The following is a 17,376-nucleotide window of genomic DNA, read 5'->3' as shown; positions in this document are numbered from 1 at the left end:
GCAGCAAATGCATGTAGCGGGCATACCGCTTGGGTGCCGAAGGCACCTGGACCGCGCCCAGTGCCAGAACCCCTGGACCCCGCGACCACCACGACGCCAGACTTCACTACGACACCAGCACCCTCAATGCCAGATTACATCACACCTGCTTCAAGGCTGCCCCGAAGCGCACTCAAGGACACTTCTCCTGCCGCAACTGCACCTTCACCGGCGACAGAACCACCAAACCACCAAGGACCGGACCCAAACACCTACGTTGCATACTCCTGAACACCCGCTCCGCACGCAAACACGCCATCGAGCTCTGGGACCTACTCGTCACCTTCGCCCCAGACATTGCCTTCCTGACCGAGACCTGGTGGAACGACTCCTCGGCACCGGACATTGCAATAGCCATCTCGGACGGCTACAAGATCTCTCACAGAGACCGCACCAACGGAGTCGGAGGAGGAATAGCCATCATCCACAAGTCCTCCCTCAAGGTTTCCACTCACGCAGATGACATCCTCAGCACTGCCGAGCACCTGCACTTCCGGATCCACACCGTCCCCAACACCACCCCCAGAGGAACCCTCGTCTACAGACCCCCCGGACCCCAGCCACAGTTCAGCGACTCCATTGCAGACCTCGCCAGCACCCACGCACTCGCATCCACGGACTACATCCTCCTCGGGGACCTCAACTTCCACCTCGAGAACAACAACGACACCAACTCCGCCACCCTGACTGACAACCTCACCAACCTCGGCCTCAGACAACTGGTCACCGCACCCACCCACACCGCGAGCCACACTCTTCACCCCATCTTCACCACGAGCACCTGCGTCTCCTTCAACCACACCACTGAACTCCACTGGACGGATCACTGCTGCATCCACTTCACCTACAAGAAACCCACCACGCACCATCACACCCAACAGCTTCCCCGCCGCTGCTGGAACAAGGTCACTGAGGACCAGCTTGATGACACCCTCACCCAGAACCCACCCACCGACCCCACCGACCCAGACACCGCCGCCCGCAACTTCAGGCACTGGATCGACGACTGCACCAACACCCTCGCCCCGCACCAGAAACCATCCAACAGTCGCACCAGCAAGAAAGCCACCTGGTTCACTGAAGAATTCCAGACGTCCAAACGTACCTGCCGGAAACTGGAAAAGAAATGGATCCACAAACAAACATCGGACAGCTACGCAGCCCACAAGGAAGCCACCAGCAGACATCACCACCTCATCAGATCAGCCAAGAGATCTTCCTTCAAAGCCCGCCTGGACAACGATGCACTCAAAAGCAAAGAACTCTTCAGCATCGTCAAGGAACTCTCCAACCCCAGCGCCATAACCAACAACATCCCGCCCTCACAAGAACTATGCGACTCTCTGGCCACCTTCTTCCACCGCAAGAACGCTGACATCCATGACAGCTTCAACACCACGACCGCACTGACTACGCCAGACACCACCCATTCGGCGATCACCACCCACGCCAACCACCTTACTGCTTGGACCAACGTAAACGATGACGAAACACGCAAGACCATGAAAGCCATCCACTCAGGATCCCCATCAGACCCCTGCCCACACCACATATTCAACAAAGCAGACGCAATCATTGCACCCCAACTCCAGTAAGTAATCAACTGCTCCTTCGAGACAGCTACTTACCTGGAAGGCTGGAAGCACGGAGAGATCAACGCCCTCCTCAAGAAGGCCAAGGCGGACCCCAATGACCTCAAGAACTTCCAGCCCATCTCCCTACTCCCGTTCCTGGCAAAGGTCATCGAGAAAGTCATCAACACACAACTGACCCAACACCTCGAAGACAACAACATCCTGGACCCCTCCCAGTCCGGTTTCCGAAGAAACCATAGCACCGAGACAGCCCTCATCGTCGCCACAGACGACATCAGGATGCAACTAGACAGCGGTGAGACAACTGCCCTCATCCTCCTGGACCTGTCAGCCGCCTTCGACACGGTCTGCCACCGCACACTAAAGACACGTCTCCAAGAGGCCGGAATACGAGAGAAAGCCCTCGACTGGACCACATCCTTCCTCTCCGGGAGGACACAGAGCGTCCGCCTCCCCCCCTTCCGCACCGAAGCCACCGATATCATCTGTGGCGTACCCCAAGGCTCATCCCTCAGTTCAATGTCTACATGGCCCCCCTCGCCCACGTCGCCCGCCAGCACCACCTCAACATCATCTCCTATGCCAACGACACCCAGCTGATCGTCTCCCTAACCAAGGACCCGCACACCGCCAAGACCAACCTCCACAAAGGAATGAAGGCCGTCGCAGTATGGATGAGGAACAGCCGACTGAAGCTGAACTCGGACAAAACAGAGGTCCTCATCCTCGGTTCCAACCCCACAGCCTGGGACGACTCCTGGTGGCCGACCACGCTGGGGACAGCACCGACACTCACCGACCACGCACGCAGCCTGGATATCATCCTCGTCTCCTCCCTCTCCATGTCTAAACAGGTCAACACCATCTCCTCCTCCTGCTTCAACACCCTCTGCATGCTCCGCAGGATCTACAAGTGAATCCCGACTGAAACAAGAAGAACGGTCACCCAGACCCTCGTCAGCAGCAGGCTGGACTACGGCAACGCACTCTATGCAGGGATCCCGGCCAAACACCTGCGACGTCTGCAACGCATTCAAAATGCCTCTGTCCGACTGATCCTCAACATCCCTTGCCGCAGCCACATCACCCCCCACCTGAGAGACCTCCACTGGCTTCCCGTCGAGAAGAGAGTCACCTTCAAGCTGCTCACCCACGCACACAAAGCCCTCCACAACACCGGACCAGCATACCTCAATGACCGACTCAGCTTCTACACCCCCACCCGCCAGCTCCGCTCCACTAGCCTCGCCCTCACCACAGTCCCCCGCATTATACAAACGACCGCCGGTGAAAGATCCTTCTCCTTCCTTGCAGCCAAGACCTGGAACACCCTCCCGTCCCACCTGCGGCAGACCCAAGAGCTGCACACCTTCAGAAGACTCCTCAAGCCCAGGCTCTTCGAACAGTAGCGGCACCACCCCCTCAGCGCCTTGAGACCCTTGCGGGTAAGTAGTGCGCTTTACAAATTGACCGATTGATTGATTGATTGGGCTATAACGTGCAATCCTGCAGGTCCTGCCAGTCCTTATTTGCCCAATCTCGTTTGGCTCTAGCAAGCACAAACTTGGATCTATTTCGTGCTGTATTCTGTCCATCAATTGTTCTTTTTGCATTTGTCACCCTGAGTGGGACGTGTATGTCCAGCCGTGGGTCTTGTGCTCTACATACCACTGGAGTAAATCTATCCTGGCTGAAGAGGGCTGAAAGTCCGAAACTGGTCCTAGGATAATTGTTTCCAGTCCAGGGAGGACCTGGCTTGGCAGTTTGGTCTGGACTGTTCCCATGAGGCACAGGGTCAAGACTGATTTGCATATGTCTGGGTCTAAACTGGGGTGGCATGTTGAGAAAAATAAAGATCGACGAATTTAACCCAGATCTCTTGTCTGGGGCTGAATGTATGATTTATTCAACATTCCGTCCATCATTTGTTTGTGTAGCACATCAGAATATGTACAGCATCTGACGCAGTGCTGTCTAAACTAAGTTAAAATAAACTGTTGGCAAATGACAAAAATCACTGAGTTCATGTGTAATATAGGGATAACTTACTTTGCAATACAAATACAGTACCATATGCTATCCATGCACCACAAGACGTCTTGGCAGATAGAGAATAACCCACTCTGTTGTGCAAAATATGTTTAGAGCTTTTGGTGCTTTACAAATATCTGTTGAAGCTCAACTGAACATCTGTAATGCGCTTTAGCACAAATAAAACACCTTATAAATAATGAGTTAGGTTAACCTTTACATTGTAGGAAACTTGGGCAGTTTCCAATCTTCTAAAGAACTATTTCACTACTGAGCCAAATCTTCTCCAACCTGAACAAATGGAACCATTGATAGTAAAACCAACATATCGATCAGGCCAGTGGTAGGCCAGCGGCAGCTCCTAAGCTAAGGCGGAGGAGCGTCACCCCACTGATCTCCGAGCAGAGCAGAAAAAATAAAATGATAATAACGTTATTTTCATTTTATTTTTTTTAGCTGCGGGCCTGGGTTAGGGTGGGCTGTTGGGACAGGGGGAGGAGTGGTTTTCAGATTGCCTAAGTGCACATGACTGTTTGGCCGGCCCTTTTGGCACGTTGCGCGTTCCCAACCAGGCTGCTTTACGCAGCCTGGTGAGGAACAAGCAAAGTCTACCTGTCCTCGTCTGAGCGCTGAACCATGGCGCTCAGACCAATGCTTTGCAGTATTGTGATTGGCTCAGGGTAGCCGGGAGCCGGGTGCTTCTTGCTGCTAGGACTGCAAGAAAAAGGAAACTGAACAAGAAGGAGGAGAGGTGGTAGCTGGCGAAAAGGTAACTGGTATTTCTTTCTTTCTTTCTTTCTTTATTTTCTCACAACTCCCCCGCCGCCCGCCCCTCCACCACCGTTCCCTGCCAGCCACTACTGTGGTAGGCATTTGTATATGTTAGAAAAACTATATTGTTAGAAAGAGCAGATGCTGAGCCGCCATTTGTCCATATTCATCTTGCAGTGGCTGTCCTGAGGGCGGGGGGGGGGGGCACTTCTTCTTTAGGGAACCACCGTGGACATTGGATGAAGTTTTCTTACCGCTTGAGGTGGAGTTAATAAGCAACCTGTTGTCAGGGTTCTTACAGCTTTCTCAGGAGACTTTTAGAGATGGAGGCCCAAATGCTGGTGTTTTCTCCTAAAGTCCTTGTCTTCATCAGGCTGACCCTACTGTGATGGATAAAAGTAAGCTGTGTGAAACAATCAATCCTATGTTTAAGAATGGAAGCCCTGTGTGCCCAGGAAATCATTGCCCAATGTTATTGCTTCACCAAATAAAATCTTTGGGAAAGTGTTGTCCAATCGAGTCCAAGTTCAACACGATGAAGAAACTGCAGCATAAATTGTAGGATAGGTTGCAGGAACAATAGAGCTAGGTACGGGGCTTGCACTTGTCAAAGTGAAGTATGCCAAACCATGGGAGAGAGAGGAAAGGGAGGTTAGTTATGACCTTCCAAGACCTGGTGTCCTGGGAGATCTAATTGTGGCTGTACTCTTATAGTCTGATAATCCTGCCCGTGTACACAATAGCACGTCTGACAAACAACATACTCCTTTGAAGTGATCCGAGGTGTTCAACCAAATTGTCTGTTAGCCCCAGCTTCATTTAATTCTTGTACCAATGACCTTTGTTCCTGTGTCCGAATTACACGGATGGTGTGATTTTATTTGCACAGATACCTGCACAATACATGATCTGCTGAAATCTTGTGAGGTCTATCGAAAATATAAAAGGCTTAAAGATAATGAAGAATAAGCATTGTCAAAACCAGTATGTCTGACTAATATAACACATGTAAATGTGTGTTCAGATGCACATTAGTGTGCGCCTCCGTTCACATGCATAAGCCCATTAACGTCCATCTCTTCCAATGCTAGTTTTTTTATGGTTTTGTTAGCATTGGATTACAAGTTCTTACCTTAAGACAGCCATCTTCTTGAGCTGTTCCTACTTAAGGTCAGGACTCATAAGTAACTAATGCAGGAACTTATAGTCCTGACTAGAGGTGATGGACAAAATATTGGGTGCCGCATCTCCTACACCGCTTGAAGGACATTGATAAAAAAATAAAGAAAATGTCAATCTAATGAGTCAGTTTCTTATCACTCGATGGCTGTAATTTAGCATGCACGTAGTTCTATATATCTATATACGAAGAACACATATCAAGATACTTGCAATAGCCAACATCCAGAGATCTTTGCAAGCACTACATTGTATAGTTCAAATTCTAAACATGTTGCAGTTGCAGCAACTGGCAAACCTCTGAGAACAGTAGAAGAAGCAAAGCACACTGTTTAAGTGCGTGCACGGTCCATAGTGTGAACATTCTGTGGCTTCAATCCCAGTCCATCTGACACCAGTTAAACATGATGCCTCTCTTCAAAGAACAGTAAACAGCACCATCAGGCAAGGGCTGTTTTGCACAACAAGCTGGTGCTTGGCAAACTGGCCAGCAGAGGCACTTGGACAGACTGACCCTTACACTTTAATGTAAGACTTGACATGGAAGATGACGCGGAAAAGCCTGGTCACTCATGAGCATAAGGCCGTGCCGAATCTTCCCCAGAACCCTGCTGCAAGTTGCTGCGTGACTTCATACAATACAATAACAATGATGTCATTTTCTGGTGTAATTAAATTGTTTGGTAGCATAAAACACATTTAAAGTTAGTGGCAGTGTGGGGCAGCTTGCAGATGGTGGGCACCCTTTGATGATGAATAAGAGCAACCATTGAAAAAATATTCTCAATTATCACCCATTCAGTTCCTTTTTCCCATACCTGCTTAATATACATCAAGTAATCCTTTTGCTGCGTCAGCCTTTTTAATGGTTTAGTGAGGGCTGGAGTCGGAGTACGGACCCAAGGATGACAGCCATACTGATTTGTACAGATACAACTCAATAGTAGGGCCATTTTATTGCTTGCGCAAAATTGTCCTAAGCAGGTGTAATCTTAGACCATTCTTGAATTCTATTTTATGCAAAATGTTCACCATTTCGAATAACGTGAGCTTTTTGTGCGATTTATACCTGCATGAGTTTGGTTATGGTAAACAGTATGGGGCAGATGTATCAAGATAGCCATTTGCGATTTCTAAATAGCGATTTTTAAGGAATCGCTATTAGAAATCACAAAATGGAATGTATCAAAAAATAGCTATTTTTTAACGATTTCTTAATCTTCCTTTTTTGCGAATTCGCAATTTGCGAATTCGCAATTAAGGAATAATTTCCCATTCATTCCTATGGGCCAGGAGGCCCATAGGAATGATTGTGAAGTAATTCTCAAATTGCGAATTCGCAATTTTCTAATCGCAATTTGAGAATTATTTCAAGGGTGCAGGGGTGTCTCAAAGACACCCTGCTGCACCCCTGAAATGTACATGTGTGTGCATATGGCGCACATACATGCCCTATGGGCATGTGTGTGCGTCACATGCCACCTTAAAAAATGACAAATTGTGCTTTTTTAATAGTAATCGCAAATTACCATCAACAACAAGTTAGTGGTAATTTGCGATTTCTTAACCAAAATTCGCAAATTGAAATTGCTACATACATAGCATTTAAGGAATCGCTAAAATTACGATTCCTTAAATGCTATGGCAAAATTAAGGAATCGCAATTTGATGCGATTCCTTAAATTGCGATTTGTTGATACATTCACAAAAATGCAAAACGGCCGTTTGCGATTCGCAAAGGCCAAAATTCTGCGAATTTCGGCCTTTGCGAGCCGCAAAAGGCTTGATACATCTGCCCCTATGTCACGTGTAATCATGTTCTCCTCAAATTAGACATTTTCTCCTCTAACTAGTATGCAGCTGGTATCTTGTGTGGCTTTTTTGTGCAGTGTATAATAGCCTCGCAGAGAAAATTTACTTGAGATATCCAGCAAAATGGACTTTTGTTTAATGCACCCAATTTCCAAAATCGGTCTGTGTACAAAATAAGGAAAGTTTACAATTTTCTCACACACTTGTTAGTGTACAAAAATATTAAAGAATGCTAATGCAGTGAGAAAAAGGAACACACTTGAATGTTTGCAATCTACGGACAACATAAAAAATTCAATCTTCATCATTGTACTTTTTAGATGTAAAATAGTCTCTCATACAACGTAATCGAGCACCCTACAACAGTCAGAATGATAAACCAAAGAGCCAACGACATGCGGCTAGAAAAAGTTTTTCTTACGGAACAGCCAGGATTCACGCCATAGATATATATCAAAGAATTCTTAACAATCGGTATGAAAGCTATCCTGTCAAGCCAGACCAAAAAATTTGAAGTAATTTTTGACAGATTCAATGTACGCATGAGGGCTTTTCACCTAAATATTAAGAACATACAAATAGTATGCAAATGTAATTTCCTGAAAATATGAAATAACAAATGTGAAGACTGACCAAATTATCATTAAGTACTCGCATACTGTAAAAATGTGGCCCATGATTAGGTTTCTTAAAATAACATGCTGGTCGATGGAGGTGCTGAGGTCTATGGACATTTGGATGCAAACTCTCTGGCTTGCCACAAAATAATTTTTGGGGAATGGTTTGTTGACTGAGAAAATCTACTCTCCTTCAATTGAAACACAAGATTGTGCTTAAGTGTAGTAAGAGGTTTGTGTTAAGTTAGCTCAGCTAAGCTCTTTTGATAGAAAAACAGTTTATTGCGTTTTACATAACTTATTTGTAAACGTTCACTGTTTTACATCTGCTATGAGTTATGTTTTGAAAGTGTTGAAAGTTACGTTTATTGATGTGTTTTATTAGGTTGATATTAATTGGATATTGCTAATGCATGCAGTGCATATTTAGGAAAATGTATATATATATATATAATTTCAAGAACTAAATATGTTTTATTGAGTTTAAATGTGATTACCACATACACTCACCTACATCCACATGCCTGTGGGGTGTCATTGAATGAAAACAAGAACAAAAGGGAAAACAAATTAGGACATCTACAACTTTCTCCCCAACCACCTCCTCCACTCCACAAGCGATCTGAATATTTATTTTATACCATATTGCACTCTTACCATAAACTTTTGGGACAACCTCTTTTCTAGGGCCCTCTCATTTCAATCTGTAAGCCGGACGCCCATTAGATAGCGTGTGTCTGTGTAATACAGAGTATTCCGACTGGTGTCACTGCAGGTTCATTCCATAAAATCTGACGAGAGAATGCCAATGCACTGCCCCAGATTCTCTCCACGTGGTCCTCACGAGACTTCAAGGTTGCTGACAATTTTTCCATACCCAACTGTTCCCACAACCTGTCGAGCCAATCTCCATATTCTGGTGCTTGTTCTTTCTCCCGTTTTGTTGCGATTGCCTGCCATGCAAAACACAGAGTCATGGAGATTGCCCTACCCCATATAGACCTCAAAGGCACGGTTAGTTTATTTGAGAGACCCAACATGGTGTATTCTGGGAACTGTGGGATCTCTGTGTCAAATAGTTTGACCCTGGGAGCAACTCTTGCAATAACGATGAAGTTTCGGATATCTCCACAGTAAATGTGGGAGGCATCCTTGCCTCCCACAGTTTTTCCATCAGTCTGCAGATCTTATAGGATACTGTGAACCCGATGTGTAACACTAATAAGAAGCTGTTTTGAAAAGTGCTTCCTTGCTCGAGCAGTTCACAGCCGAGACACGTGCTCTGTATATGTTGCAACACTCTCTATGAGAAAAAGAATGCTTTAATTCCGTTTCCCATCTTTTTTATGCCGGTGTTTATGAGAGGGGCTGCGCTCTAGGAGTTTATAAACATTTGAGAGCAGCTGCTTATCATTCTGTTTTGTATTTATACATGGATGTATTCAATTTTAGCTTCACACCTACCAATCCGAGGTAAATCATTGATAACACCACTCTATAGTATTATGGGTATTAGAGTGCCACTGACAACAAATGTGCTCGCAATGAGGTAGACAGGACATCCATCACTTTAAGGTGGAGGTTTCACATTCATCAATGTCTATATAACTTCCACAGTCTTCTGGACAGCAGTCTTTCAACTTGACCTAAATAATGTGGCTGTATTTGTATCTTTTCCAGAATCCTACATAAAATATGTAACAATAGGGCAGTTTCATTGTCAGAAGCATATCATAACTGGCACCAAACCTTTACCAGAAACAACTGCAGATTTATATCTACCCTAAATAATGTTTGAACAGGTCTTTTGCAAATCTAAAATAAAGTATTTATAGAAGTGTGTCCTCTATTAACACTTTTTGATCAAAACACTGGATAGCCCATAATGAACTGATTGGCAACATAGTATGCATCAGGACTACATCTCTTGGCCGGCATGCACTCAAGCAAGAATTTGCTTTGAGTGCACTCAAAAACAGAAATTGCTCCCCCTTCCAAAACTAAACTCACAGATTTAGAAAGAGCATGCAGCACCCCCAGAAGACAGCGCACTGAGAAGAGTACCTAAATTCTCACATTATAGTATCAATTAGGAGCAAATGGAGTTCTGAGATATTCATGTTATGTTATGTTAAAAAAATTTGTACCGCGCACGGTCACCAAATGGTTTCATGGCGCTCAAAACATATGCGGGAGAGCAGGGCAACAGAGAGACTCAATTGGCTAACTGAAAAAGGTGAGTCTTGAGTAGTTTGCGGAAGCAAACATAACGAGGGCAAAGCCTAAGGGAGATGGGGCGGGAATTCCACGTGGAGGGGGCCAAAGAGGAGAAACACGAGCCTCCATGCTTTTTACGTTTAAACCTTGGGATCAGCAGCAAGTTGTGAGAGGCAGACCGAAGGTCTCTAGAGGCGGTGTAGCGCTGAAGACTGGAGGTAGTAAAGGCCGGAGCACGATCAGTGAGGGCCTTAAAAACAGTACAGCCAAGTTTGAACAGGCAGCGATAGGCCACGGGGAGCCAGTGCAATCTTCTCATCAGGGGCGAGACATGTTGGAATTTGGGCTGGTGGAAGATCAGTCTGGCCGCCTGGTTTTGCACCAGCTGCAGCCGATGGAGAGGGTAGGCAGGAATACCAACATAGAGAGTGTTGGCGTAGTCTATACGCGAGGTGACCAGAGCCATGATAACAAGAGTGAGTGCCTCAGTATTGAGAAATCTACGAATTTTGCAGATCCTGCGAAGGTGGAAAAAACAGGAGGATGTTACTGCATTGATTTGAGGCCTCATGGACAGGTCGCTAGATATAATAACGCCTAGACTCTTTACCGAGTTGACGGGACAGGGTGACGGCCCAAGGGAATGCGGCCAAAAGCTGGAGGTCCAGGGATTGGCTGCCCCGCCCGTCAACACCAACTCAGTCTTGTTAGGATTCAACTTAAGCTGACTATAGTGCATCCACTCGGAGATCGCAAGCATGGTAGATTGAAAATTAGCAGAGGAAGAGGGGGAGGGATGAAGTGGAAAAATCAATTGTAAATCATCCGCAAAATTAAAAATAGTGACGGGGGTGTGATGAAGGCAGGCCAGGAGGGGCAGCATATAGAGATTAAACAAAAGTGGCGACAGCGCCGGCCCTGGGGGACTCCGCAGGTTAAAGGGGAATAAAAGGCAGAATAAGTGGATAGATGAACTGCTTGGGAGCGCTGGTGCAGAAAAGATGTAATCCAGGAGAGAGCCACGCCTTGAATGCCCGCGTTGTTGACACGGTCGATCAGGATGGCATGATCGACCGTGTCAAACGCCGCCGACAGGTCCAGCAGCACCAGGGCTTGGGCAATGTTGTTGTCAGCGCCTTGCCTCAGTGCATCCATCACAGCCACAATAACAGCTTCGGTGGAATGCGCTGGCCGAAAGCCCGCTTGCTGTTTGTCCAGAAAGGCAGAGCTCTCGATGAATGCACTGAGGCAGCGGGTGACGTATGTCTCCAAGATTTTCCCCAGGTAGGGCAGGAGGGAAATCTGTCAAAAGTTACTCATGACCGAGGGGTCAGCACCCGGCTTTTTTAATATTGGCAATACGACCGCCTGTTTGAAAGAGGCTGGGACGATGCCAGAGGCTAGGGATTTATTGAGAAGTGACAGAGGGGGGTCAGGACAGGCCAAACAAATATCTTTAAGTATTTGCGGGGGACAGCAATCGTTAGGGGAGCCCGAGCTCACCAAATGTAACAAAGAAGTGAACTCGGCCAAGGAAATTGGAGGGAAACCATCAAATCGACAGGGGTTCGTGGGGGGCAGAGGAGGTGGAACGGAAGAGGACGGGGAAGGGATGTTATTTTTAATGGTAACAATTTTTTCAGTGAAATACAAATTCAGAGAGTCGCAAAGAGCCTGGGTAGGTAAGGGTTGGGCCGTGACACGGTCCGGCAAGGTAAGCTCCTCGACTATAGTGAAAATATCCTTCGCTTTGGAAGCAGAATCCAAGATTTTCTGGGAAAAATAGGAAGTTTTGGCCAATAAAATAGATTTTTTGTATTGTTTCAATAGGTCCATATACTCCATTTTGGAAGTGGGATCATAATTGCGCCTCCATCGGCGCTCCGCTTGGCGGAGGACCAGTTTGTCTGATTTTAATTGATCTGTAAACCAACGCTGAGCGTCATGGGGACGTTTGGTTTTTATAGTTTTTAAGGGGGACACTTTATCACTAGAGAATACCAGCCATTGCTCGAGGAGGTAAGCCTGGTCGGACAGCGAGGCCTGGTCCCTATGGGCAGTAGAAGTCAGGATGGCGTGGAATTCTGCAGGATTAACACGTTTCCAGTTGCGGGCAGTAAAATTGGTGACAGGGATAGGGAGAGCGGGCAAAGTGAAGTTAATTGAAAATGAAATGAAAGAATGATCGGACCAGGAGCAAGCAAACACTGAGGGGGAAGAGATGTCAAGGTTGGTCGTCCACACTTGGTCGAGATTGTAACCTTTGTTATGGGTAGCTACAGTGATATGTTGGCTGCAATTCATACCAAGAAGGAGATCAGTGAAATCCTCAGAGATATTACTCTCCCGGGAATCAGTTGGCCAGTAATTAAAATCGCCAATAATAAGAATTTTGGTGGAGTTAATAACTAGCCTAGAGATCAGTTCGCCAAACTGTTGAAGGAAAAGAGGCGTGCTTTGAGGGGGTCTATAAACCAGGACACAAATGAAAGAGAACCTAGAAGAGGAAAATTTAAGGGTGAGGCAGTCAGTTTTGACAATGTTGAGAGTTTCCACGGTAGTGAACTTGAACTAGGATTGAATGATAGCAGCAAACCCGCCACCGGCTCTTCCCCCGGACCTATTGGACTGTAAGATGTAGTACCCAGTAGGAATAGCAGCAAGGATGTCCGGGGCGGAATCATCCGTAAGCCAGGTTTCAGAAAGTAAGAGAATATCCACTTTATCATCATCCAGCAGCTGGAATATCTCAAGCTGGTGTTTCACCAGCGAACGGGTGTTGAGATATACAACCGCTAGAGATAGATGACCAGTGGACCCCACACCAGATAAGATGATGGAAGAGAGAGAGTGTCGTGTCTGGGCACAGAAATCTCGAATACCAGGCGATAAGTCCGGGGAGATGAGGATACCTCAATTTTGGGCAGCACCAGCTGCACGAGAGTCCAGGGGGCATGAATGTTGAAGGGCTAGAAGGTCCGTGCTGGAGTAGGTGGTCAGATGGGCATGAGGAGTGGTCGCTGGGCGCGGCCGGCCGCGGACGGGCGCAGAAGGGCATGACTTTGGTGCGACTTTGGCGCGAAGTCGGCGTGCCCGCTGCGCTCGTCCGCTGCGCTTCCGCCAAATAACCATCTGAAATAGCCCCAGTGGAGGGAACAGCTAGCGCGCTGACCTACGTCAGCAGCGTGGCAGGCAGGAAGTGGTGTGGGCGTGTTGCTCGCTAAATGACCCTCCGCTCGATCGGCACACAGCCGCGGCGGAACGGGGTCAGGAGCAAATGAGGCAGCAGGTAAGTGAGTAAAAACAGTAATAAAATATGCGTAGAGTGTCGATAATCACACCATAGCAAATAAACACACACACAAAGGAGGCTAGCGCAAAGTGATTTCCGAGCAGCCTGACTCGCCGTATGAGTTCCTGGCATCTTTTTTGTTCATTCTAGGAGACTGCAGTCTGTGTCATAAATGGAAGAGCACATGGTACAACTGAGTTATGATATTCCAATGCTTTCTAGTAGTGCTGGTATTATGCCTAAATGTATACCCAGATTATATAATCAATCACCAATAAACATGTTTTGAAATAGGCACCGTTATTTTCCTACTACTTTCATTCCAAAGATTATCAACATTTAGGGCACTAATTACAAAGGCAATTTTGTCCAAATATACCATTTATTCAACTTCTTGGAATCCACAAAGTTATTCCTGCAGGTGTGAAGTCATTAACTAGTGTCGCATTTCCTACTACTAGTGCATAGAAATCTGCAGTAGTAAATACCACTCTGCCCACCTCTCCCCTGGATATGGTCAGATATTAACTACCCTTCAAGGACTTTCTGCAGGTCCAGGAGAAGTCATTTCTTGAGGAGACAAAAGCTTTTGTGGTGGAGAAACAAATGCAGATTTGCACTGAAAACGCCATTTCTCCTGCATTGAGTTCTCTCCTGTTGGGTCCCTGCACAATGGATTTGGATGTCTGTAAAAAAAATAAGAAAAAGTAACTTTATATTCCCAAAAGTACACCTGGACCTATCCAGGTGAACATCGGGGAATGTTTTGTTAATCTTGGAAATGTACACTCTGGCAGAGATGTGAAATAATTTTTAGACTGACCTTTTAACTTAACTTGAGCTCTTTCTACTTTAATGTAGCGTATTTAATTTTAGTTCCAGACATAAAAATATAGTTCCATCATTTTTATTTTTATTTAGCTGTTAGTTTAAGTAAATTTCTCTGGGTTTGGATTTGACCGTTGTAATTTCACTTGAATTTGACTGGACCTAATTATTTCCACACTTTTAATTATTTTGGAAACCATCAATTTCTATGCCATTTAACATGACACAACAGAAGTAGGTTGGAACAATAGGGGTACACTACAATTGTTCACAAACCACCGTTTCTTTGTGTTTTTCTTCAACAAGCAGAACAAATGCACATTTTATTGTTCTAGTAGATTTTAGCTTCCTTTTTTTACATGCCTGATATCAATCTAAAACTACTTCTTCTCAGGAACTGTGGTCAATGGACAAAGAGGTTCGTGCCTGGGATGCATACATGGGCTTGGATTTAACCATCAAAAATTTGATGACATCTCTCAGGGCAGTGACAGAGTTACAGAATCCTGCCATTCGAGATAGGCATTGGTGCCAACTAATTAATGCAACAGGAGTAAGTATTATATAATGCATAAACATATGAGTATAATGACGTGCTGAGATGTTTTTGTTGCTTAGTAATTTACAATAGCTAGTCAGATGGGCTATAGTGAATAAATTACCAGTTTTTGTATATGTTCACAGAAAGTTCGAATGCCTCTTTTGGAGTTATAGCTGTTAGGTGCTCCCAGTGCTTTGTGAGCTGGGTCCATATGGATTAAAGATAAATACTTTGTGTAGCTAAAGTAGGAGTAAAAATAGAGCTCTGCCAACCCTTTATTGTATGTTTTTAATTGCCCTCTGGCATTGATAATTCAACCATCTTCTCAACTTTAAATTAATTCTCGGGATGATAGGTGTAGTCTAGTGACAGTGCTGCTTCTCTTAGTTCTCGGTATATCTATACTAAAATATTAGTATGTTATGGTGCTTAGGGAGGGGGTCATCATCCACAACCCCATCAATCAGATCTCCGCAAGAAATCCTATAAATTTGTCATAATATCCTCGCACACATTAACCTCTTTTATCCCGTTTATGACATATATACACAAAAGACAGCAGTAATCTTTCTCCGCATTCTTTTTTCTTTTCTTTATTCCAGTTGTTGTTGCCAACACGTGTTTCGTCGCTACCTGGGTTGGTCACCCGCGACTTCGTCAGGGGTCCAAAACATATATACATTGTGATGTAACAACATCACAAATATGTTTTCATCAAATTATATGCATTTGTGTGCATAGACCCTCAGTCCCCATATTAAGGGAGGATAAACACCCGAATTTCGTGAGTTGGTGAGACAGATGTACAACGCATGTCAATTATATTGCATTAGGAGTAAAGCTATTCATCATTCTATATTTCGGACAAAATCTCGCAGTAGTAGACAGTATTGTTTAAAGCACATAAAGTTGGAGTAATATCCCAAGTGTCAAGTGTCTATATTATTAATAATATGTATAGTGTACACAGTGTATACCCCCAAATGTGGCATACCTGTGTAACCAGAATATAGAGCATCTGGCTTGTAAATCATAAGACCAATATAAGTATTCGGGCAGACATCAGAAATGCTATCTACATCAAGATCATCAGACATATTGTGACTGTGTAAAAAAAAAGGGCCTACCTTATGGCCGGTTGTAATTCCGTCCCGGCCAATGTGGTGGCCTGGGTGAGGCTTCAGTTGTCTTATGTGGTATATTCTATACTCTGTAATCAGAATCATTACCGGTCATTTAGTCCCAGAGGATGTTTATTAATTATTCACACTGCGTTGGTCATGAGTAAAAGAGCACCCACTAAATATACAAGAAATATTGAACTCTTCTTTTGCTCCTAAATTTCTCCATTACCAAACAATCGGTGTAATTGACAATGCTTTACATAAATATTATCCTTTGTTACACAAAAGTTCTTTTAGAAGACACCAATTATGTCAACTCACAGATAATAATGCAAAATTACAATATAATCAATTTACTCCACATTATTATTTACAATGATTCTACATGGAAATTTTGCCCCAGACTACCTGTACACAAAAGGAGTATGTTTCATCCATTATCTGGTTTAGTTTTCACGGTCCTGATCAGGAGCTGATGTACTTGAATCTGAAGATAAATACATTTTAAGAAACCTGTTCTCTGATGACCCATTTTCATTGAAACAGTTTTCTTAGTAGTATTCACCAGAATGATGAAACCAGACTAATGAATGTACTGCTTGAGGAAATTTCCTATAGCTTTAGTTTTAGAGATGGGCCAGTCTTTATAAGATTGACAAAACGAGTCGAGCCTTCCATTCACTTATTTTTGCTCTCACCCAAACCTTAAACCACGCCCCATTCTCTCCCAATGCAGCAGAGGAGGTGTTGGCAATGCAGGCAGTAAGGCATTGGTGCACTCCTAATCAAATGAATACTATGCCTTCCAAGGCCCCATGGCATGCAATTTGCTAGTGGCACCCTGTTCAGAGTCTCATCTTGCTTGCTTCTCCACAGACTGCCATGCATTTGTGTGCAGTGCACATAGAATCCCAGTGAAAAAGCACTGGTCCGCCTCATAAAATACTTTCACAGTGTACAGACTGGCTCGGCTCAAACAAGTGAGTTGCCTATACAGATGTGGCGGATGCAGGAGAAAAAAAAATGCAAGGTTTTGTTGATATTGCATACCCTAAATCTAATAAGCAGTTCATTTCAAAGGCTTTATTCAGTATGTAAACACAACCCTAAAAGCGATAGACAAAAGGTTTTTTAGCACATAAAATGGCCATGCCAGGTATACATGATTAAAAATTTCACAACGAAAACTATCGCCCTATTTCCGTAAAACATATAGTTTAAGGCAAGGAATTCATACTAGCTTCAGATAAAAACATTGCTTTTGCATTTATTGATTGCTTTTATAACAAAAAGTGTGACATTAAGACAAACCTGATATAGTTTAGCTCGA

General features: G+C 44.9%; 1 protein-coding gene across 1 annotated transcript in view; it reads left to right on the top strand.

Moving 5' to 3' along the window:
• The window catches only part of DNAH11 (dynein axonemal heavy chain 11), a 3,642,058-nt gene that overhangs the window by 1,355,303 nt on the left and 2,269,379 nt on the right, over positions 1–17,376 (top strand). Inside the window, exon 24 of the mRNA XM_078663510.1 lies at positions 14,776–14,934. Within this exon, the coding sequence (XP_078519636.1) occupies positions 14,776–14,934 (159 nt within the window). The remainder of the gene's footprint in view (positions 1–14,775; positions 14,935–17,376) is intronic.

The sequence above is a fragment of the Lissotriton helveticus genome, chromosome 10 (assembly GCF_964261635.1).
Source record: "Lissotriton helveticus chromosome 10, aLisHel1.1, whole genome shotgun sequence".
NCBI classification, from domain to species: domain Eukaryota; kingdom Metazoa; phylum Chordata; class Amphibia; order Caudata; family Salamandridae; genus Lissotriton; species Lissotriton helveticus.
This window is presented reverse-complemented; position numbering and strand designations above follow the sequence as displayed.